Source organism: Mustela nivalis, assembly GCF_964662115.1.
Source record: "Mustela nivalis genome assembly, chromosome: X".
NCBI classification, from domain to species: domain Eukaryota; kingdom Metazoa; phylum Chordata; class Mammalia; order Carnivora; family Mustelidae; genus Mustela; species Mustela nivalis.
In genome coordinates, this window is record NC_139040.1 from 83,982,625 (window position 1) to 84,008,038 (window position 25,414).

Consider the following 25,414-nt stretch of genomic DNA (forward strand, 5'->3'; position numbering starts at 1 on the left):
TAGGATGAAACAACCATCCAAACTGATTCAGGAGGTCAGACTTTACGGAAACTAAGAAAGCCAGATAATAAAAGTAGATGACTCACATGAGTGAAAAGTTTCCTTTCCAACTAAGGGCGGGAGGAAAACTAGAACCTTGAACTTGTGGTTATTCCGCTATTCTTGCTATTTTTCATCACTCAAATGTATTTTTCAAGAATGAGGAACTTATTCTCAATAAATACAGTGATGGTTCCCTGAAAATTTGTAACCAAGTAGGGAACAGTGTCAGAGTCTCTAAACAGATTGTTTTGAATTGACTTAACAATCACACAAGATAGACTGTAAAATTTATCAAAGAGTGGGGCTGAGTTTCTTATATATGATTTCATGCAAATTTTTGTCTACCTGATTATTTTTAGTTTTTGTCTACAGGGTGAGTGAATAAAGGTGTCTCAACATGGTCCAGAACTAATGGTGTTCCCTGGCTCACTATGAAATCCAGGGTCATTTCTGTTTCCTTTTCCATGAACTTCTCCTTCCTCTCATTTGGTCTGTTTTTCAATTGGACTGTTTGTCTTCTTCTCAATTTGTAGGCACATCAGAGACATGAACTCCTTGAACAGCTGATGTTACAGATGCTTTTCACAACCTGTTGCCCACATGCAGCTTTACTCTTTTTTGATATACAAATCTTTTTCAAATTTTTAAAATAAAGTGGCATGTCATTTCTTCTATGGTCTGTGGGTCTTATCTCTACCTAAGGTAGTCTACCACTTCCCAAATTTTTACATGCCCCTAGATTGTCTCCAAATTCTTTATCATTTTGTTTGTAGAGTTAGAACTTAAACCAATTTACAATGTTAATCAATCCTGACATCTGCTTACATATGTGATAGGAAGCAAGAGTTCTAAGAAAGAGAGTTCTTTCAGCTCTGAGGGATAGAGCTTAAAGTCAATATTCAATGATACTCTGTCTTATTTTCTAGAAGGAACTGGTGGTTTCTGTTTGGAACTCTGACAATATTTTCTTAGTCCCTGAAAGTCAAATAGGTTTATGTCTATTTTGGTTTGAGTCTGTTCAGCTAATTCTCCCTGGGACTTAAAGGCTTTATGAACTGAATGCATGACTGTTTTTCAGCTCAAGTAAATGCTGCATTAGTTCAGTTATAACTTCTGTTATTTTCTCCTTTTGTCCTCAGGATACTTGCAAGGTAGATTTGGACCTGACCTCAGATCTTACTTATTAATTTCTCATTTCCATCTCTTTGAAATTTTCCTCAGTGTTCTGGGATATTCCTTTGGAAAATCAATTTTGTGGGGCACCTGGGTAGCTCAGTGGGTTAAGCCACTGCCTTCAGCTCAGGTTATGATCTCAGGGTCCTGGGATCGAGTCACTGCTCGGTGGGGAGCCTGCTTCCTCCTCTCTCTCTGCTTGCCTTTCTGCCTACTTGGGATCTCTCTCTGCCAAATAAATAAAATCTTTAAAAAAATCAATTTTGTTCTCAGCAGTGATCATTACTGTTTACAGGGTTCCTATTACATGTTACAACTAGTGAATTTAAGTTTCAAATCTTTCTTGTATTTTTATGTTTTAAAAGATTTATAAAATTTATTTGACACAGAGAGACAGAGAGAAAGTGAGCACAGACAGGGTGAGTGGCAGAGGGAAAGGGAGAGGGAGAAGCAGACTCCCCACTTAGCAGGGACTGCCCACCCCCCACCACAGGGTTTGATCTCTGGCAGACATTTAACCAACTGAGCCATCCACGCACCCCAAAGCTCCCTTTCAAAATCTTCAGTAAGTATTTTGCTGCTCTTTACTGTAATTGTATCCCCCTCAGACTTCTTGAAAATAAGTTTCTCTAGCTCTGTAGTCAGTTCTTAATCAATGAGGACACGTGCTCTGAACCTCAGTTTGGTGCTCCTCCACCAAGATGCTACCTGCCACTCAGGTGTGTGAACTCTTGCAGCTCAGGCCTAGTCACACTTTTGGGAACTCTGGGGCATCAGCGAACCTGCTCTAAGGGGACCATGCTTTGTGCATAAAAGCAGGCCCCTGCCATGAAGCAGCTCCTCTCAAACCTCCCCAAGTTGTCCTTCTCTATACAGCACAAAGTCTCTAAGCAACTCAACCTGCTGGGAAAGCCCATTTCTCTATGACCGAGGACCACAAGAGAGGGAAGGTATACCATGGGCCCCACACAGAAAGAGGTCTTCACTGAAAGCCTTCGAAAGAGAGTCTGCCTTTTCTTCCAGGCATTCCATCATGGCACCTCAAAATCCTGAGATGCTCTTCCACTCCTCCCCCTGAGATGCCAAAAGGCACTTGGCAGTCGAATAGGTCCTTCCCACAGCCCACCTACATGATTCTTGAGGGCCTGCCTGGTGCTTGGGATGGGTGAAGGCAACACAGGCCCCTGGTCTTATGCTCTGATGTCACTGGTTCTTGAGCAAAGGAAGGAAAATGAGAGGGTCCAGGAGACTGCACATAACACCATGTTCTCAGAACATCTCCCTGGCCCCCAAGATCACCTTGTCATGGCAATGTCAGCAGAGCATGGCAAGTGCTACCTCAGAAGTCCCTCTGACACCTCAGCAACAGAGAGCCCACCCATAAACATAATTCCTAGAACCAGCATTCTTTAGGAACCAAAACCCCTATGAGTCAATTACTTTGGTATGTGTTACTGTATTTTTACCTATGTAAAATATAAGAAAAAGAGGAATGACATACCTGTATGATTTGGGGCAGTACAGCAACTCGATTTTGAGTGTTTTGGATTATAGCTAGATACCTTTTTTCCAAAAAGAAATTTATAATCCATTTAATAAAAACAATGTGAATTGCCATGTATGGAATTTTTATACTATAAATGTTTTCATTGTTTTGAGTTGTAGTAATGTACATACACTGGCGCTGGTCTCAAATGGGGGATGTCTGGAAGGAAACAGAATACATGATTAGGGGAGTGAGTGTAACCCACCACCCTAAACAGTTCAATTTCTCACAAACATATACCTCAGCTATATATTTGATTGGATGAATATCAACTAAAACTTTAAAATTAAAGCACCAGAAATTATTAGGGATGACATTTTTTGGTAGACTTGTTTCTGATTCTGCCTTGTGACCTGACAAAGGTGGGATGGTGGCTCCTGTTACTGCTTGCTTATTACAGCTATGGCATACAGCAGTGGAAGTACTAAGTACTAAGCCACTAAAAAAATTGAGAAAGGATAAGCAATTCTAATAGTAAGGATATTTTCACATACATTATAACTAATTTAATATTTTAGGACTGAAACAAATCTAGAAGAATGTACAGACATTCTTCATCATTTCAGGTACTTTAACATCCAATACTACCCTAATCAATCCATGGGACTTTAGTTTTATAGCCTTTTCCTTGTAGATGAATCTGAAGAATAGAATCAGTATAAACTACTTTATGTCTGAAAGAATTCATCTTTGAGTATCAGACTTGACCAGCTCCACAGAATTAATAACAAGTCCCTTTCCTGGTGCAGCCACATTGGGAAACTGTGCAAATTCCTCAAAAAAATTAAAATGGAGCTGCCCTATGACCCTGCAACTGCACTCGGTATATACCAAGAAGATACAGATGTAGTGAAAAGAAGGGCCATCTGTACACCAATGTTCATAGCAACAATGGCCAAAGTCACTAAAGTGTGGAAAGAACCAAGATGCCCTTCAATGGATGAATGGATAAAGATGTGGTCCATATACAATATGGATTATTATGCCTCCATTAGAAAGAATGAATACCCAACTTTTGTATCAACATGAACTGGACTGGAAGAGATTATGCTGAGTGAAATAAGTCACCAGAGTCAATTATCATATGGTTTCTTACTTCTGGAGCATAAGGAGTAACACAGAGGACATTGGGAGATGGAGGGGAGAAGGGAGTTGAGGGAAATTGGTGGGGGAGACAAACCATGAGAGACTGTGGACTGTGAGAAGCAAACTTAAGGCTTTAGAAGGGAGGCAGGTAGGGGGTTGGGTGTGCCTGGTGATGGGTATTATGGAGGGCACGTATTGCATGAAGCACTGGGTGTGGTGCATAAACAATGACTTCTGGAACACTGAAAAGAAATACAATAATAAAAAAAAGTCCCTTTCTCCTTCTTTAAATTTCATAATCAATACAAAAAGTTACATGGTATTGGCCTTGAGCTACTGCTACTTGTTGTATGTCCGGCTCTCTTACTGACTTTCTTTTTTTTTATTTTCAGCATAACAGTATTCATTGTTTTTGTACCACACCCAGTGCTCCATGCAATCCATGCCCTCTATAATACCCATCACCTGGTACCCAGACCTCCCACCTTTTATATACCTGGAGGCACTTGCATGAGGCAGACAAGTTCTCAATAAAGAACTTTAATTTCAATATATTAAAGTATACTATGTTTTCCACAGTGAATATAGACTATTTATCAAATCAGAAACAAGTTCTGAAAAAAATACCCATATGCAGATAGCTAACAAATACACAGCCCGGTACCTCTAAAGGTTAGTACTTCCACATATTTCAAAAGGCATCAAGTTTCTGCTGTTTTCCCCTGATCCAAGCATGCACATTTGTGTGTATGTAAGTAAACGCCCAAAGACAACTGAATTAGTAGTCCACATTCACCACATGGATTAATGCCTGTTGTGATCTCTTTCCCTCCCAAATTGTTTCTGATTATTCACTTTAACTAATTTTGCCTGCTTTCCAATAATAGGGAGAAGAAAATTTGCTTCCCCACCCCAGCACCAATCAAAGGGATACTTCTGTCCTGTGAGCCTTCATTTTTCATAGGGGAAAACAAACAAACAAACAAACAAAAACCCAAAAAACCCTGAGCAGTGAAACTAGAAATTCCCTCATGTTTCCTTCCTTTCTGGAGCTTACTGCCCTTAGGTTGCACAGTTGCCCAAATATTGGCCCCTCCATAAGAAGCTGTAAGTAGCACCTAGTGGATGAAAGATCCAGGATATAAAGAAGGGCTACTCTGGGCAGTTGCATGGCCCGGGATGGTCTGCCTCACCACTGGGCAAGATCTGGGGTCTGGGGTCACCATACCTCAAAACCTTTAAGAGAAGATTTCAACAAGAATGTTTATTTCAACATCTTTGCATGAGAAAATAAACATTGCCTTCAATAAACAGTTTCAATTAAAAATTAAAATTTTAAAACATAATTTTAAATATAATTATACCAAGAAGAATCATGACATATGTTGAATTATTTTAGGAGCCACAGTCTTCCTGAGGTACAAATAAATAGTTTGTACAAATAGGTAAAATCATTTATTAGGAAACTTTAAACCTCTTACAATAAAGTTACCATTAAATATAAGAATAAAGTGACTATCTTGCTTAAAAATAAACAAAGGTCACTTTGAAAGAGAATGGCAGCTTCCCTGTGGACATCCTCTATACCCAGCCCAATCAGTACTTACCAAGTACAAGTCTGTAGATTTTGCTAACATGGTAAATGATGGAAATAAACGAGGAAGACAATATTTTCAAAACAGTGTAAAAAGAACTTTAAAACAAGTATCTTGATTATCCTTATTCTTCCACTCTAACTTGTAGTCTTTGGATAATATGTGGGAAAGAACATATGTACATTTAAATTTTAACTTAAATGTCTACTGAAATAAAATGCTATCTTATTAAAATTCCTATCCGAAATTTAAAAAAAAAAGTCTTGGTAACAAATAATGTTGACAATCATGTAATGTAATCCTATATTAAAACTCAAATGATGCTAAGAATGAATATTTCAAAACTAAATGGTTTACTTTGTTAAAAATATTCTTACTGAGTATTAAAAAAAATCACCCAATGGTATCATGTTTTTAAACTCATTCTACTCATCATGCCTGTATTTTATCCCACCAGTTTTTTCTAATGACTTAGCATTCTTTCTTGTCTGCTCTCCTCTCTCATTTCCTTTCGCCAGCACCAAAAACACAAAGACTCCAAAGTCCTGAGAGCAGACTGGAGTATCCCTTTGTCTTCTAGAAGCTGTGCATTTTGACCCTACTTGTCCATTCCACCTGCCCAATAGGCAAGATTGCCCAATAGGACAGTGCAGTCAGGAAGGGAGGCAAGGACAGAATCTTGAGGGATAGCAGAGAGAAAGAATCACCTTAAGAAAACTGGCAACCATTCCTATCTTACATTGAGGTCTTTCATCCATTTTGAGTTTAATATTTTGTTCTAATAACACAACTCTGGGTGGGCTCCCAGATGGCTCCTCAGTGGGGACACATCACCAGGAAGACAACACCATGATTAGAATTTAGAATCTTTGGCACCCCCACCCCAACCCCTACATTCCCCCAGAGAGGGGAGGGGGCTAAAAGAAGAGCACATCTATGTAAGGAAGCCTTCATAAAAATCCTCATAGCAGGGACGCCTGGGTGGCTCAGTTGGTTAAGCAGCTGCCTTCGGCTCAGGTCATGATCCTAGTGTCCTGGGATCAAGTCCCACATCGGGCTCCTTGCTCAGCAGGGAGCCTGCTTCTCCCTCTGCCTCTGCCTGCCATTCTGTCTGCCTGTGCTCGCTATCTCCCCCTCTCTCTCTCTGATAAATAAATAAAATCTTTTAAAAAAAAATTCTCATAGCAGGGGTTTCAGGAAACTTCCAGGTAAGTAAACATATCCAGGTACCAGGAGGGAGATGAAACCCAGCTCCACAGGAATAGACATTCCTGTGCTTGGGACCCTCCCAGACTGTGCCCTTTGTGTCTCTGCATCTGACTGTTCATCTGTATCCTTTATCATACCTTTCATAAATTGTAAATGAAAACAAATGTTTTCCAGAGTTCTGTGAACCACTCAGTTGAACTGGAGGAGGAGTTGAAGGAACCTCTGATCTGTAGCCAAGTTGTAGAGAAGTTGTGGGTAACCTGGGCCCTTCCTACTTGTGACTGGCACCTGAATGTGATGGAACAGTCTCACGGGACTGAGACCTTAACCTGTGGGATCAGATGCCATATCAAGGCAAATAGTGTCAAAGCTGAGTGAAACTACAGGACACCCAGCTGGTGTTGCAGAGTTGCCTGGTGAGGGAAAAATCCACAGCCTCAGCCTCAGTGTTAGAAGTGAAGTGTTCTGTGTGAATATGGTAATATGAAAGCAGATGGGAGAACTGAAATGTTTCCTTGACATACACTCTCACACAAAATATTATGTATGCCAGGTCTTTGCTGATGTGATATAGCACATATTCAAGTTCTAGTGAAATATCATAAAGAGTCAACTCAAAAAACAAACAAACAAAACAAACAAGCAAACATACAAAATATGGATGAGCTGGGAGAAAATAAGCAATGTTTCCTCTTTCCTATCAAGAGGAAGACCATTCCTGAATTATCCAAGATTTTGCTTTTACCTGAATAACCATACAGTTCAATAGTACTGGAAGGAAAAGGCATGTTTGGTCCTCAGCGATCCTTTCCCCTGATATGGCCGGCAAGAGTGGAGTGATTCTTGTAGATATATCTTTGCTCCAGAGTGGGGAAAAAAAGGAGTTCTTTCACCAACATTCAAAGGGTTTTTAAAAAATGGCCTTCATTAAAATACATCTGCCCCTCCTTTGGAACCTGCTCACACTACACTCCAGGCCAGCGAGCATCAAGGGGTTGGAAATATGGTACAAAGTCCCATGAAGCCACCTCTCCCTCTAAACTATTTTTCTCTCTGCCAAATTCTGCTTTGGTCAGCCTAAGGATCAAATACCTGTCTTTGGGCAATAAAGTGATGTGCATTAATCAATCATTGGCCCTAACTGGCAAGTTCCTTAAAAACTCATGGGACACAGATGGTTGCCATGACTTTCCCAGGAAGCAGCTACTGTCTTTCCATGAATGCAGCACGAAAATACACAGCTGGGTGAGCAGATGAATGTCCACTCGTGAAACAATCATGCTGAGGACAATAAACAGTAGTTTTGGATGGCAGATTTAAATTTCATTTACAGCCAAGAAAACACTCCAGATACATGATGTGTCTCCACTTCCCGCTGTTTCCAACATCTGTTTCCATTCCTGTTTCCACCACTTCAGTAAATGTCTCCTGTCCTCATTGCATATAAAAAGGGCTCTGATTCTTTCTATTCTAATGTCTGTAAGACATTACTGTGAACAAGAGCAGGGGATAATTCCTCCTCCAAACCCATCTACAAAATAAAGGGTTCTATTCAGGATCATGACAAGCTGAGGAATCCCTCAAGAGAACTTCCAGAGTCATTTCAACCTGTAAGGCTGGCTAAAATGTTCCTCACCAACTGCCACATCAGGGCTAGGACTGATGAGTGTCTCCACCATGCAGGTCCCTCTGGATGACATGATCGCTGGGAAACCAGGCACGAGGCAAGCAAAAATCAGCACCTGCTCTTCTGCAAAGTTTGTCTGAAGTGCTTGAAGCCACAGAAGAAAGAGATTGACTCCTTCAGATCTTACCTAAACACAAAATTAAAGGTGACAAAATTAAACACATGTTTATGCAGAGATGCACTGCAATGCAGATTCAGTTCTGAGAAAGAAAAACTAGAAGTTAAAGGTACTGTTAAACTCCTGCACCAAGTTCTTAGTGACAAGGAAGCAGGCGTGCTGCAAGAAGCCCAAGGGTGAAGAGTTGGGGTCTGGAGCCACAGTGCCTGGTTCCAATGCAGGCTCTGCTTTTTTCTTTTTGCTAGCTTAGCTGTGGCCAGTGGAGAACCACCAAACTTCTCCCTTTGCATCAGTCTCTACCTCTGAAAAATAAAATAATTTACCACAAAGTGCTGGCACAGGGATAAGTGACTTACAACAGTGCCTGTATCATCAACTGTCATTTAATCACAAAAATAATGCAAAGACAATCGTCCTCCAAATTTACAGTGTGCTTTGAATAGGGTTTTTTCTATAATATGCATATGTATCATGGAAAGTTCTTGAAAAATCTCAGAGCTAAATAAGACCTTAAAGACCTGGCTCAGTTATTTGACCTTGAAGCCCATTCACCAGGCATTTCTACACCAGCCCTCCTTTTTTTTGTGCCTGTGCAGATAGCTACCTTGAGGGCTGCCGCCAAATCATCACTTCCACAAAGAACCATTCAGAAATTTCTGGAACTCATATCATTGCTGGACTTCTGGCATAAGTCCATTGTTCCTGGTGGATGCTTCCAGTAGTAGGAAATGGAACATGCTCAATGAGGGCAGGGGGTTGTGTCTGACTTGCCCACTGCCATATCTCCAGCACCTAGAAAGGTGCCTGAAACACATAGCTGGCATCCAGTAAATGTGTGCAATAAATGAGTGAACTAGACAAGAATAGATATGCACTGGTAGACGTGGCCTGTGGAGTACAGCTTCAAAAGCAGGAAAGTATTGAGACTCCTACATGGTAGGTTGCATGGCACTGAGTTAAAGAAAATGGGTCCTACAATCAGACCAAAGGTTAAACCTAGAAAGCTGTGCGATCTTGGACAAGTCACCTACAAGAGCAAAGACCCCTGTCTTCTATTGATAACAGCTGGGAAGAGAGAATCCATTTCAGAAGGAAAGGGGACACAGGACGGCTGTATACGACACTTATATTGTGGTTAAGATGGCAGTGTAAATTCACTTCATGGGGTCCCACACCATCATCCCCCACTACCATTTGAAATACATGGTAATGATAGATGAAATATATATATATATATATATACATATATTTTTTTTTTTCAGTGTAACAGTATTCGTTGTTTTTGCACCACATCCAGTGCTCCATGCAATCCGTGCCCTCTCTAATACCCACCACCTGGTTCCCCCAACCTCCCACCCCCTACCCCTTCAAAACCCTCAGATTATTTTTCAGAGTCCATAGCCTGTCATTGTTCACCTCCCCTTCCAGTTTCCCTCAACTCCCTTCTCTCCATCTCCCCTTGTCCGCCATGCTATTTGTAATGCTCCACAAATAAGTGAAACCATATGATAATTGACTCTCTCTGCTTGACTTATTTCACTCAGCATAATCTCTTCCTGGAAGAGATTATATATATATTTTTAAAAGATTTATTTACTTACTTATTTATTTGACAGAGAGAGATCACAAGTAGGCAGAGAGGCAGAGAGGCAGAGAGGCAGAGAGAGAGAGAGAGAGAGAGAGAGGAGGAGGAAGAGGGCTCCCTGCCAATGCAGGACTCAATCCCAGGACCCTGAGATCATAACCTGAGCTGAAGAGACAGGCTTAACCCACCCACTTAGCCACCCAGGTGCCCCTAGATTAAACACATATATTTTTTAAAGATTTTATTTATTTATTTGGCAGACAGAGATCACAAATAGGCAGAGAGGCAGGCAGAGAGAGAGGAAGGGAAGCAGGCTCCCTGCTGAGCAGAGAGCCTGATGTGGGGCTCAATCCCAGGACCCTGGGATCATGCCTTCGACCCGAGCCGAAGGCAGAGGCTTTAACCCACTGAGCCACCCAGGCACCCCTAGATTAAATATATTTTTAAGAGAAGAGAAAAGTTAGCAAGTGAACCTCGGTAAAAAACAAAACAAAACAAAACAAACAAAACCCAAACTAACAAACATCTCCATGAAGCAGCAACCGCAGAAATTCTCAGTGATGCACAGATGTGTAGCGACAGGAAAAGATGTCTGGAGGCTGACTTCAAGGAGGACAAGTCGCTCCCACTGGAGATAAAGGCAGACAGAAAGGCCTGCTCGCTTGCTGCCTGAAGCCACAACTTCAACTGGGCTGGCGGACTTGATTGCACACCATTTGCTTCACCAGAACACTGTGAGGTTTCCAGTAGCTCATTACATCTAAACACTACTGCCTCCTTTAACAATGTTTCCCTTCCGGATTGCCCCTGACTTACAGGGATAGGCAGGTGTCCCTACACGTGCTCCTTCCAAATTCTCTCCTCCCTTTGCTTTCTTCTGATCCACTTTTTATTTATGGGCTAGCTTTACAGGATATCCCTTCTGTGATTAAACAGGTCTTAATATTTCTACCTTTTGTAAAGGAAGCCTTCCCAATTATTTATATGTTGATAAATATTTACCTCTGAATCTCCATAAATCATCACTTTATATGGCACCAACATGTAGAAAATAAGAATGAAGTTACCCAATTTTCAGAATGAACCATACAAATGTCAACCTACCATCTAAAGCCAGAGACAGAAAGAGAACGTCTGCATAAACTAAAGTAATGCGGGTTCCTTATTCATTCATATTTATTATGCAAAATGGAAGTTTTAGGAAGATTAGAATAATGCATACTTGTTCTATTATATAGGCAACTAATCCTCTGTAGATGGTAATGTATCCATAACTCCATCTCCAATCTAGAATTTCTGAACACAAGGAGAGGGTATTAAAATCTCCTCTGTGGGAGGTAGAGCATTACAGAGTCTGGCTCTGGCCTTCCTGCTGCAGGATGAGACTTGCAATTAGTGATGGCAAATGGAATTCACAAAACATTTCTGGGCTTTAGAGGACATCAGAAAACTAACAAAGGACTTAGAAAATGGTAGGAAAGGAAGCAGGAAGAAGGGAGGTGGCAGAAACAAGTGAGCCAAAACCTGATCTGTAAGCAACAAGCTCAAGAGAAACAAATCAGGGTGCCAGAGAACAAATGCCATTTTCACTGCAGGATCTCTACAGGCCTGTGCCCTCCAGACCCCGTTCCCACCACATGGTAAGTTGGGGGAACTGAACCTGAGATTTTCTTAATAAACCAGGACCCTCAAATGGAACCAAAGTGATCCCAACCAAGAACACTCCCAGCCTCCTGGCAAAGGAAAGACAAACCCTCCAGGAAAAAGCAAACAAACAAACAAAAACAGAATTAAAAGAGATTACATCTATGTTCCAATAAATCTGGTCTCAAAATCCCTTCACAGAGCATGCAAGAAATGAGGCCACTGTGAGAGACAGAAGACTGAGGGAAAATGAAGACTTTAGACACTGGAATGATCAGATACAGAATAGAAAATATTACATGTTAATTGTTTAAGAACACAAAAGAGGTTTAAAAATGAAGAAGGATCAAGAGCCTATCAAAAGCAACAGGCCAAGTGTGAACATGGAACTGAAGGAAGTTAAACAGGGACCAAAAATCACTGAGACGTAAAACACAACAGAAAACACACCAGAATGGTGGGGCAGTAGATGAGCCCCGAATGAAGGACTTCACAACACTGCACCAAGAAGTGAAGACATTCCCCAGAATGCAACACAAGAAGGCAGGAGAAGAGGATGAACGCCAGCTTGAGAGACACGAACAACAGACGGGAGGTTTAAATAAGAATCCTGGGAAGTACAGCAGAAGGACAGAGTCAACATTTCAGAAGAAAACAGCTGAGGATATTACGGAAATGATAAATCCAGAAATACAGGAAATGCACAGATACCAAGCAAGATGAGAAATCTTCAATTAGACATTTTGTGGTAAAGCTATAGAACACCAAAAACTAAGAAAAAGGTTTTAAGGAAAGCCAGAGAGAAAAGGCATTTAAAGGAATGAACAGGGTAGAAACAGGGTTTAAAGCTGCTACAGTGGTAATGATGCTAGTAAAATGGTACCTGTAAAGGGTGACAGGAGTATTTTTACTGCCACTACTGCTAATACTGTGTCTAATGCACATAACAACTGAAGACTGCGAAGGTTAAGCTGGAGCAGAAAAAAATTAAACGAATTATGACCCTCAAAATAAGGATCATGTTGGGGCGCCTGGGTGGCTCAGTGGGTTAAGCCTCTGCCTTCAGCTCAGGTCATGATCCCAGGGTCCTGGGATCAAGCCCTGCATTGGGCTTTCTGCTCTGCAGGGAGCCTGCTTCCTCCTCTCTCTGCCTGCCTCTCTGCCTACTTGTGATCTCTGTCTGTCAAATAAATAAATAAAATCTTAAAAAAAAAAAAAGAAGGATCATGCCAATGAATTTCACAACTCTGGTGATCACTTTAAAAGCATCTCCTCTTTTTATCATAGCATTTGTATCATGTCCAGGATGAGATATTACAGCACACATGATAGAATATTTTAAAACAATAGTCCATTTTGCTCAAACTCCATGTTGAAAGCAAACGACTCTGTCAAACACTTTGAAGAAGGTAAAAGTAGTGGAATCATGTTTTGTCAAGAAAGCCCAGGGAGAAAAGCAGGTAGTAAAACCAAGTAGCAGTACGGAGGAAGGGCAGCCTCAGGAAGAAAATAAACACCGTTTTCTTCTGCTTTTTTCTCTTTTTTGTTTTCTTGTTGTTGGTATCTTTTTTTTTTTTTTTTTTTTGGTCTTTCCCAGAAACCACTTCATATATATACATTTATCTGTTCAACTTCAGTGAAAGTTGGGAGGAAAAGGTGCCAGAACTTTTGAATGGTTGTCTTCAGCTGAGTGCTTATTTTCTTCCTTCAGTTTCTTTGGGGTTTCCCACTATTCTTCAATAAACATGTGTTCTTTCTGGCAGGGTAAAGCCAGATGCATTTTAAAAAAATGTAATGGCAGGTCATCCATCCATCCAGATCAGGAGAGAGCCCATACCAGGGAAGGCAGAGAGGGTAGTAGACTCCCCTCTGTGAGTTCCTGCCCTCTTGGTCTTTCCTCAGCCCTTGCTCTCTGCTCTGTCTCTCCAGTCACACCCCAAACCCAGAGCAACAAAAGGACTGTTCAAAACTTAAACCCTGTGAGAAGGGCCACGCAGAGGCAAGGAGAGCCCTGTAAGACTCTGAGCCATGTGGTCTGTATCTGAGACTGCACATCTCCTTGAGCCACGTTCCATGCCCTCCATGCCTAATGTTGGCCTCGCGTTCTACAGAAGCAGTCAGGGCATCCATACACTCCTCTCTGTGTGCTTTTCTGTATACCTGATCCCATCTCAACCCACAACACCCCGCACCATGCACCATCTGTCATCTCCCTTCAGTCAACCTGCAAATAGGTAAACACAGCCTGTAAAACCCACCCTTGTCCAAGCTATGTCTGGAGTTATGATCGTCTGTGTCTTTACCATCAAACTTTCTAAAAGGCTATTTTGTGTGTGACCTCCATGGTCTCACGCCCAGTCACTCTATCTCTCTGTCTGGCTTAGGACTCCACTACTCACCCTCCATTTTCTTTCAGTACTCAGTGACAACCTTCTCGATCTACCCCCACCCCCTAATCAAGCTGCTTTGCAACATTTCACATCAGCGAACACTGCTGACATTTCATTCCTTGAAATCTCTCTTCTCTACACATCTGTGCAAAAATGCCTTCCTGGCATCAAAGCCACGTCCCTCCCCTTCCATCCACTACTCCTTTATTCTTCCCCTTTATCTGCCCAATAAAAGAAGGAATTACCCTAAATCCTTAACTGTCACTCTCTCTACAAGGAATATATCCCTTAGCAACAGCATGATTGCATCTCTCTTCCCCCAAGCACCCATCCCTACATTTTGACTGTCCAACCAGAACCTACACCTGCGGGTCCCACAGACACCTCAACTCAGATTGCCTAAAGCTGCACTCCTCCTCTTACCTCCTGGACCTGGCTCACTTCCTGAGTTGCCACGACTGTTGTGGCAGTTGACACATCAGACTCAACATTCTGAAAGCACAGAGGCACACCTAAGCCTACTGCAGCATTTTTTTTTTTTCCATAGCCGAGATATGGAAGCAGCCCAAGTGTCCGGCAACAGAAGACGAAGTGGTACATAAACACAATGGTATATTACTCAGCCATCAAAAATGATGAGATCCTGATATTTACAACAGTATGAATGTACCTAGAGGGTATTGTGCTAAGCAAAATAAGTCAGACAGAGAAAAACAAATACTGTATCTCCAGGGGATGAATCCTTGAAAAATGCGCTACATATTCAAGTTTTAATGTAGGACAAAAAGCAACAGTTTTAGCATATATCACCACGATATAAAATAAAATCTTTTAAAAAAAAAGGAAATAATAGGACAACAGCAATTTGGTAAAAAGACTTAACAATTGTCTTGCTCATCATCACCAGCACCACACTAGTTACACGTCTGACCCCCAGGCCAGCATAGCAGGTGTGAGGACAGGTCCAGGCAGAGAAAGTGTTACTTGTCACATTTTTGAAAAATGATAAACAGAAGGGATGCCTGGGTGACTAGGCTGGTTGAGCAGCCAACTCTTGATCTCAGCTCGGGTCTTGATCTCATGGTGGTGAGTTTGAGTTCCACACTGGGCTCTGCACTGGGTGTGGAGCCTGCTTTAAACTAAACTAAACTAAAATAACACCTCTGTCAAAAGTACATGAATTCACAACTTACATGTAAGTCAAGTTCTACTTGTTCTAAGACAGCATGAAAACCAAGATGTCGTTATCAAGACAGGAAGCAAGATCAATTGTGTATTCCATGTGCTGTGAGATGACCCCAACTGCATCCAAGTCAGCCATGGTCCTCCACACATCTGCAAGAGAGGGTATATTATCCCTATTAGCACAGAGGAAACCAAGGCTCAGAGAGGTTAAAAAAAAAAAGAGTCCAAGATCATAGCATCATTTAGCAGCATAGCCAGAATGTATAGGAATTACCTCAAAACAGGCCACACTAGTGGAAGAATACCTTAGTGTGGAGTTATGAAAACCCAGGTAGAATGCTGCCTCAGAAAGGCAGATAATCAATAAAGGAAAAATAAAGAGGCACCTGGGTGGCTCAGTCGGTTAAGCATCTGCATTGGGCTCAGGTCATAATCCTGGGATCTTGCCCTATGTCAGACTTCCTGCTCAGCAGGGAGTCTGCTTCTCCCTCTGCCTCTGCTCCCCATTCATTCTCATAAACAAGCAAATCAATAAAATCTTACCCCAAAAAAAGAAAAAAATAAAGATTATAAGCTTACAATAAAGATATGAATGATGAGTCAAAGCTTTCAGTGACACACACACACCTGCCTACAGTTATCTGGCTAAAACATGGGTGGAATTGATGGGGTTAGAAGAACAGGAGGCACATAGGCCCGGACAGCACAGCCCCAGCAGATGCAGAATCCTGGTGTAGGTTTAGCTAGCTTTCATTGTCCTTTAAAATGTCAAAGCTAAAGAAATCTGGTAGGATTATTGAAGTCTGATCCTGGGGGATGCCTGGTTGGTTCAGTCTGTTAGGCAGCAGCCTAACATGACTCAGGTCACGATCACAGGGTTCTGGGATCAAGTCCGGCATCAGACTCCTTACCCAACCAGGAGTCTGCCTCTCCCTCTGCCTGTTGCTCCCCCTGCTTGTGCTCTCTCACTGACAAATAATCTTTAAAAAGAAAGAAGAAAGAAAAAAAGAAAAGAAAAATAAAATCTGATCCACAGTATAGAACAACACAAAAGATGGTACTTTCTTGGGCTGATTTCTGTTTGTTTGATTTTAAGTAGGCTCCACAACCAGCATGGACACTAGTGCAGGGTTTGATCTCAGGACCCTAAGACCATGAACTGAGCCAAAGGCAGACCATTGATTAAGCCACCCAGGCACCCCACTTTCTTGGGTTTGAATGGGACTTTTCCTAGGTTCTAATCCTAGCTGTACTGGCTGCCAGGGGGAATGAAGTCCAGCACCACAAGAAAAGCATCCCAAGGCAGCAGTCCTCTGCAGTAGATTTGCTGGTGGCTGCCATCATCAAAGAGTCAGTGGGTGAAGTTGTTGAAGCACAGTGGGAACAATGATAGCCACTGCCTTTTGGGTGTCACTGAATCATCCTACTCATCTTCAGGAAGCCTGGCCCTTCTCCAGTCAATGCAGCAAAAGCAAACTTGTTAGAAGAACAGGGGAGGGGGTCATCTCCCTCCCTCCCAGAAACTGAAGCAACCAGCAAAACAGTGCAGCACTGGAGTAAAAATAAAAATATGAAGGAATGTGGGGGCACCTGGGTAGCTCAGTCTGTTAAGCATCTGCCTTTGGGTCAGGTCCTGATCTCAGAGACCTGGGATCTGAGACCCACATCAGGCTCCCTGCTCAGTAAGGAGTCTCCCTTTCCTTCTCCCTCTGCCCCGGCTCCTAGCTCATTCTCTCTCTCTCTCTCTCTCAAATAAATAAAATCTTTAAAATAAGAAATTTAAAAATGAAGGAATGAATCAAAATGCAGAATTCAGAAACAGAACTACAGATATAAAAACTACATATAAAAACCTGAAATATGACCTGGTGAGTGAGGAAGGATTATTAAATCATGATACTGTATGAATTGATTGCCAATTTTTTCTTAGAACATAGAGCACACTGTACTACATGAAAACAAAAACACAAAATTAGGATTGAATACAAAAACAAAATTATCACTGTTATTCTATCAAGTGTTTCTCTAACCTACTGATCAAAACCTCAGTTCATTCTTTAAAAGAATCTGGGCACCACCTCAGCACACACGAACACATTTTCAGGCCACAGTTCACACTGCTCCAGTCCCCACTCTAAGTCCTGAGCCATGGGCTCCTCCAGGCAAAGCCACCACCAACTATGTCAGGGCCCCTGCCCTAGAAATCCCCAAACCCAACCACTTCACAACAGGGAGACTCAGGGAGATTCAAATGGGCAGAAACGTGGGACTTTGACTTTTTTTTAATTAAAAGAAAAATACAGCAAGAAACATTTCTAGCACAAAGTGAAGAGCTAATCTCTCCCAATGTCGAGAGTATTAGAATTATCAATACACCATCAATAGTTTGATAGGTCAAACAGGCGAAAAGCTGGAAACACAAGAGGAAATGCTCACAACAAACAGACCTGAAAGCCAGGGCCTGGACCGGCTGACATGGCTCTGCCGCTTACCACAGCGAGAAAGTGTAACTTTCCTGGGCCTCAACTTCCCTCCTCGCCAACAGGAAAGTGGCAACACCACAAAACTCATGTCTGGTCGGGGATTACGTGAAAGGAGAATGCTCAGTGAGAGCCCTGCCACACTGCCCGTCCAGCCACAGTCTGTGCCCAGTGAATGGGAATTTCCTCTACTGCAGCCACACGAAGAGCTGAAGGATCTGCACAAGATGCCTGTTTATTTACCAGTCACCAAACCACGTTCTGCCATAAGCAGAGAGGGCAAGAGACCCCAAGAGATGGGAATATCCCTCACCCTGCCTGGACCAGGCTTTCAAGACAAGTTGGAAAGCCCACAGCAGCTCTGCCACTGACTCTGAATGAGCCTTTGGAAGACAACACCATCCCAAACAACAGTTTAATTTACTTCTCTTTAAAAAGAAGTGAGACAAGGTCTTGGCCACATCTTCATAAATTAACAGCTTAGGAGGCTAAACCCCAATGATTTAGTTATGTCCCCAGCAGGCACACCTCCACTCGTGGGCAGCTTCAGGGAGAAAGGGCGCCTCCCCATCCATGAGGACACCCTCTGACATTCATCTGCCTGAAGATGCTTCCTACCCATGGGCATTTACTCCCTGGAACCCTCCCCATCTAAGTTCTTCTCTGGATGCTGCACAAGGCAACTTCCTCACACCCCCATCACCACTGGCGACACCGCAGCTACCCCTGAGCCTTCAAGCAGGGTGCACCTGTCTTTGCTGCCAAGCGTCCCATCAGCCCAGCTCCATCACTGATTTCTGTACCCATAATTAATTAACTTATGCATGTATGTATTTATTTATTTTTACAGATTCATTTATTTTAGGGAGAGAGAGACAGAGACAGAGATACAGAGAGAGCACACACACACAAATACAGGGAGATAGAACCTCCAGCAGATTCTACACTGAGAGCAGAGCACACCTCAGGGCTCAATCCCACCACCCTGATATCATGACCTTAGCTGAAACCAAGAGTTGGATGCTTCAACGACTGAGCCACCAGGCACCCCTCTGTACCCTTAATCTTAAGAAAAGACAGATACCGCTTCTTTCTGTCAGCCACAGCCTCATAAGCCATCTGTCACACAGCCAAAGCTTCCAGAGGGTGGGACCAGGTCTGCAACACCAGTGATGCCAGAGTATCACCATAAAACTACAGTCTAGTGAGTACCAGGCTCTGCTCTAAGCTCCTAATATGGCCTTCTATTTTGTACCCCTCACAGACCTACATGCTAGGTATTATCCCCAGTGCACAGAGGAGGACACTGAGGTCCATGGCTTACCCAAGCGATCTACTTTTATGTGGCAGCAGCAGGGGCCTGAACCCAAGTCTGTGACTCCAAGGCCCCTCCGTCAACTCTGCTACTCATGCAGCCCCAACACAGTCATCAAATACCTCCCTAAACCCTCATCCCTCCTGTGAAAAAGCATGGTCTTCTGCCATTTCCCAGATGGGAAGAAAGCCGGCTTGAGCCAGATATAGTGACCTGCCCATGATGGTACAGGCGATGTCCCCCCTGTTCTCCCTCCAACACCCATGTCATTCTGCACGAGGCCCCATGGGGTCCTTCATGCTTCCAGTGGAAAACTCTGGTGAGACCACCAGTCTCCTGGCAGGCCTTCATCTTGACCCTGGAGGACAGGACCAGTTAGGAGAAACCGGCTAGTTAAGCCTCTGAAATGGGGTCCTACCACCCCGGAAAACCCCCTTATCTCCAGGGCATCGCCCGTGTGAATTAGCTGGCTTTGTAGAGGGCTCCACAAGCACCAGCCTTGCTGAGTCACTTTCTCTAAGGTGGTGGCTGAGACAAAAAGGACCCAGGAAAGAAAGGTATAGGCTGTTGTGGAACTCCAGTGCCTTGGCATCAACAATTAATGTGAGCAGCTGCCTCTGCTCACAAGATCTGCATTTTATGTGGGGCACACTGTTCAAAGTATACACCCCCCCATCTCTGTAACCTTCACGACAACCCCCGGAGCTCCCTGCACCATCATTACCACCTCACAGACAAGGAGACAAGGCATGAGGGGTGTGTAGAATGATGCAGCTCTGTGCTGGGGCCAACCTGGGGAGGACTCCCACAGGCTTGCTCTTCCCACTGCTGCAGAAGCAGCTGAAAACAACGAGTTTTTCAGTTTGCATTATGTAGAGTGGAAAAGTCAACCATAAAGGTCATTCAATTTTTAAATGGGTTATTCCTCAGGATAAAAACAGTTCCAAAAAATAATTTCCAAGAAGTTCAACATATTCCTCCTTCCAGGTGCCTGGATTGTGATGGAATGTTGTTAAAATAAGTTCTGGCCCATCAGCATGCCAGACAGAAACTGGAAGTAAGCTGTTGCAGGTCCCCAAAGGCTCCGTCACAACCCTAAGGAGAAGACATACAGCTTTCACTGTCCCAAAGTGGTTATGTTTAAAAAAAAAAAGGCACAGGTGGAACATTTTAAATTACAGACTTTCAATGCAGGGGCAGTGGGGGCAGGGGGCTGTCCCCCCACTACCCCCAAATGTTTCAGCTATATATAGTGACTTACCAAAGTGACTCATCACAAGTACCTACAAGGCAACTGACAGGCAACTGACCGATGAGGAAGGTATTTGGACCGCTTAACAAAACCAACACAACTTAGAATCTTCATTATTGAGAAGAGAAAACCATTTATTAAACACTCGCCAGGCACCAAACCCGCTAGACACTGTCACATGCTCTACTCATCACAAGACTGCCAAACTCAGGGCAGAAATTGAGGCTGAGTAAGTCACCTATGGTCATGCAGCACCAGAAACTGGATTCCAACCAGGTCTGACATCAAAGCCCACCCCAGCTTGCTGCAATGCTTCAGAACCTAAGCTTTGTGATGATCAATAAACTACATGCTTAACAATGTTTATACATCTCTGTTAGAATTCAGGGAAAGGTTTTTAAAAATGACATACACAAGGGGAAAAAATAATGCAGGTTCTGGAGGCAGGCTGCCCAGGGTTCAAATCTTGGCTCCTCCACTTGCAAGCTGTGTGACCTTGGACTCCTTTAGCTCCCCTGTGCCCATATTTCCATGCATTAAAATGGTAGCCATAACAGACCCTATCTCCTAAGGCAAATAAAGCATTTTGGTGTTGTTGTTGTTGTTTTAAGATTTTATTATTTATTTGACAGAGAGAGAGACAGGGTGAGAGGAAACACACACAGGGAGAGTGTGAAAGGGAGAAGCAGGCTTCCCACTGAGCAGGAAGCCTGGTGAGGTTTAGATCCCAGCACCCTGGGAGCATAACCTCAGCTGAACAACTGAGCCACCCAGGTGCCCACAAATAAAACACTGAGAATCATTCCAGGCATGAGTTAAGCCTCAGAAGGTGTGGGCTGGTGTTACTTCTTGCTGGGCACTAGATAGGGTCAGCAGCCTCAGGCCCACTGTTTTAGCAACTCATTTGCATAAACAAAGCCCAGGCTCAGCCACTTTGTGCTTACCCTATGGTTTCTTCCTGTCACTAACATCTCTCCTCACTCCTGCTCTGTGGCACTAAGCTCTGGGCCTCAACTTCCCATCTGTCAAATGGGGTGAGGAGCCCAGCTGATCTATCTGAGGTCCTTCCAGCTGGGCAACCTAGGATTCTTGGTAACTCAGGGCCCAGAAATTTCAAAACCATCCTAACACAAACATTACTAGATGACACCCACTCATTTTCCTCAAATCTTCTCTTCCGTATTATGTATAAATGCTTATTTTCATGGCAAATCTTCTCCAAGATCCCAGAGCTCCACGAGCACCCAGAATAGGCTGGGCAGGCATCCCCAGTGCTGAGGCTGGGGACATGATGGTCAGAAGCTCTGACCCCCAGGGGAGACGGATTCCAAATCAAGCTGCTCTGATAAGCAGGTCCTCCCTGTTAGAGAGGATTTCAACAGAGCACAGTTAAGAGGAAGTGCAGGCAAGAAACTCAGAACTTGGCCCACTGGACAGAGGGCAGTAGGACAGTGGGCCGAAGGGGTGACAGAGGGATGGAGAGGAACGGCACGATCAACAGAGGCCAGCCAAGGCAGCACTGATGCTCAATGTGAGAGGGTGGGCTGGGGACACACTGTGAAAATGGCTTCACAGGCAGGAAGCAAGCCCAGCTCAGCACAATGCAAAGTCCTGAGCAGGAACCTTCTGGGACCAGGTTGGACACTAAGGTGAGCTGAAAATGGCTGTGGGACCCAGTGCAGTCTGAATCTCACCCATGCCTCTCACAGGCTGGGTGACCCCGGACCAGTTATGCTACATCCTTTAATGTTTCCTAAAGGGTATATTCACTCCATAACCCTGAGCCATGTTCTCATTTTGGTGAGTGTGGGAGGCTGCAATAAGGCTTGAGACGAGAACCAAACCAGACCCTGACTTGTGCCTCCTTTAAAGTCCAAATAACCTAACAAAAGGTTTAGGATGGGAAAAGTTGAGTAGCACTGGGAAAGGGTCTGTGCTATGTGTAGTGCGCTCGCCTACGTGACTTCCCACATGCTTGCTAAACAAATGAGAACAATTCGGTTGGGCTAAAAAGTTCGTTGCTGGCCCTTGCTGCCTTAGTACAGCCCAAAAATTACTTTCAGGTTTGCTGTATTTTTACTGGTATCAGCCATTTGGCATCATGAGGAACCATGGTTGCTTAACTAGACACAGATGTAATGTCACTATGTATATGGCCTTAATGCTTTGAATAAACTTAGCACTGTTGGACATCCTCCTCAGTGCTCCTCCTGCCCCACATCTCTTTGCTTCTCGAGTTCTTTACTTCATCTTATTACCCTCATGTTCCTGGTTGATTTGTTGTGCTGGCCATGAAAGGGGAGGATCTGATGGTGCCCACAATCTACAGGGATCCAATATATACAACTAGGACAGCCTGGAGGGGGGTGGGCAATGCAGGCTGGACAGGGAGCTAAGGAGGAGTCAGGAAGGGCACCTGGGTGGCTCAGTGGGTTAAGCTGCTGCCTTCCGCTCAGGTCATGATCTCAGGGTCCTGGGATCGAGTCCCGCATCGGGCTCTCTGCTCAGCGGGAGCCTGCTTCCTCCTCTCTCTCTCTCTGCCTGCCTCTCTGCCTACTTGTGATCTCTCTCTGTCAAATAAATAAATTAAAATAAAAAATCTTAAAAAAAAAAAAGGAGCCAGGAAGAAGTCATTCCCACACTTGAGGCATGGGTTGGTACTGACCAGAGACACGGGGCAAGAGATGGTGTTCTAAGACTGCTGTAAGACTAGCCAGGTCCAGGCAAAGCACCTAACAGTGTGTAGATGTAACCCATCTGTAAAAGGGGGGCGGGGGGTGGTGGTTGCAGCTGGTTGAGCATCTGACTCTTTGTTTTGGCACAGGTCCATTCACCTGGCCCATTAACTTGTGCCTGCATGTGTTCTGTGGTATGCTCTTTATCTCTCTCTCTCTCTCTCTCTCTCTCAAATAAATAAATCTTAAAAAAAAAAAAGAAGTCAGGAAGGATCAGGAGACCTGCTGTTAAGGTCCCAAAGACTCCACTCTCCTCAACTAGCCTCCAGAAATAAAGTAAGTGCATGCCCAGGAGCCTCCTGGATACAAAACTTTCCAAAGCAAAGCTTTCAATTTCATACTGGAGAAAAGGTTGCTGTGCAAATTCAAGACAAAAAAGCCGGCCAGGGTGGGGTGGGTTTGGACGGGGTTGGCCCTGTAGGGCTCTGGCCACTAAATGCCCACTGCCCAAGCCAGGAACCTGGAGTCTGTGCAGCCAGTGCTTCCTGAGGCTTCCACATCATGGCCTCGCCCTGAAGTTTCCTCCTGGAAGCTCCTTACCCAGGGAGGCCACCTGTGAGCACCCACTAACACGCACCCCAGCTTCTGCCCCTCCATCCAGCTGGAGTGAAGGATCCCCAAGCCTGCTCTCTCTGGTCTCTCCTGCACAGAGAGGAGTATGTGCCCCGGAAAGGAGGGTCCCTGAGGATATCTGAGTCCCTGGCCCGAAGACAGCTGGCTTGAGAATGTGGGGTTTCTGTGCTCTAGGCACAGCAGTTCCTAGAGGAAACAGGGTAGGGAGCTCCAAGGTGGAGGGGAGTCCCGGGAGTCTGGGATCGCAGATGCCAATGGCCCCCTATTGGAAGGGTTTCAGTGACTCCAGAGGTGAGAGGGGCCAGGAGTCAGGCCTGGAGGTGGACAAGGACCTGTGGGGTAGGGGGCCGGAGATGGAATTGATCCCAGGGTGGTCGCAGCCCCAAAGTAGAGGTGTGGGGGTGGGGGTTGGGGGAAGGGGTCCATGGGCCAGAAAGGAATGGTATCCTGGGGCTCCTGGGTAAAAGGCACTTGAGGTGGAGGGGGCCCAGTGGGGCCCAGGCTGAGCGGGCAGAGCCAGCTCCTCTTGGGCTGGGGAGCCTGGCGATTCTGAGGGCCAAAATTTTCCATCAAGTTCTGGAAAAGAAGCCTGTCAGCACAGGCGTCTCTCCGGGGCTCAGACGAGCCCAGTGGTGCTGGGCCCTTGATGTCAGTAGGGCCCCACGGGTTCCCTGGATACCGAGAAGTGGAGCGAGGGCTGTGGGGCAAGGGCTGTGGGGCATAGGAGCACCAGGCCACCAGGAACCTGTCCGCCAGGCCCCCCTCCCGCTCCCGGGGACAAAGCAGCAGGTGGCAGCGGGCAGGAGGGCCCCAGCCTCCCTCTCTCCCTAGCGCCCCTACCCCTCCCCAGCCCCTCAGTACCTGAGTCAGCGGGACTCTGATGCAATCCCTGGCGCCCTGCCTGGCCAGCCCAGAACCCCTGCCTCCCCAGGAGGCGCTACTTGCTCAGTGAGTTTGTTGGGCCCGCAGAAGGTGGTGGGTGGGGCAGGCAGGTGCAGGCGCGGTGTGGCAGGTGGGGGGCGGCAAACAGCGGTGCACGCCTCTGCGGGCCCCCGCACCCTCGCCCAGCCTCCTGTTCTGTCCTGTCCAGTGAGGGGGCTGGCTGCGCCCCCTGTCGGCTCCCGCTGCTCTTCTGCTGACGCAGGGACCCCAGTTCCCCGCCCAGTCCCCGCCTCCCTGCCGCTGCTTGAGCTCCAGGCTAGGCCCGCTGCAGCTCTGGTGTGGTGTGGCCGGCCCTTTTCTCTCCCCAGGGCACAGTAGAGCCGCAAGGGAAGGTCTGAGGGGATCTTCCGTCTGCTCAGCGCCAGTGGACACTCTCCAGGGGCCTCTCTACCTGGTGGGCTCCACCCGTGGCCATCTTGGAACCCCCAGAATCCCCTTCAGAGACCAGGTGAAGCCCTCCTTGGGGGATCCAGGCACCTGGGGCCAAAGCGAGTTGATCTTGTGTACTGCTGTGTTTGTTCCCTGGCCTGGCATGGATTGACAGTTGCTGAATTGATCTATTCTGGGGTCATCAAGGGCAGAGGAAAGAGTTCAGGGCTGGGATCCCCAGGCCTGGGGTCCACACAAGGCTTGGAGCCCTCTTGGCTGTCCCTGACAGAATGACCAAAGAGGAACCCTCAGAAACATAGATCTGCCTTGAACTGGCAGAACATTCAGGGACAGGAAGGGGAATGTCTCCTTCGCAGAGTATCTGGAAGCCTGCAGTGGAAGATGGATTTGTCTGAGCCATGGTCATTAGTGTTGGGCCAAGGAACCCCTGGCTTGCTTCTCTTACCTGTATCCTAGGTCTAAAAGGG

The 25,414-nt window shown here is 44.9% G+C and overlaps 1 protein-coding gene across 1 annotated transcript in view; it reads right to left on the reverse strand.

Moving 5' to 3' along the window:
• LOC309855914 (uncharacterized protein) overlaps positions 1 to 25,414 on the reverse strand; it is a gene marked incomplete at its 5' end in the record, with an annotated part of 51,899 nt that overhangs the window by 12,846 nt on the left and 13,639 nt on the right. The window contains 3 exons of the mRNA XM_082716523.1: positions 2,717 to 2,777; positions 2,893 to 2,920; positions 8,288 to 8,465. Of these exons, the coding sequence (XP_082572649.1) occupies positions 2,717 to 2,777; positions 2,893 to 2,920; positions 8,288 to 8,465 (267 nt within the window). The remainder of the gene's footprint in view (positions 1 to 2,716; positions 2,778 to 2,892; positions 2,921 to 8,287; positions 8,466 to 25,414) is intronic.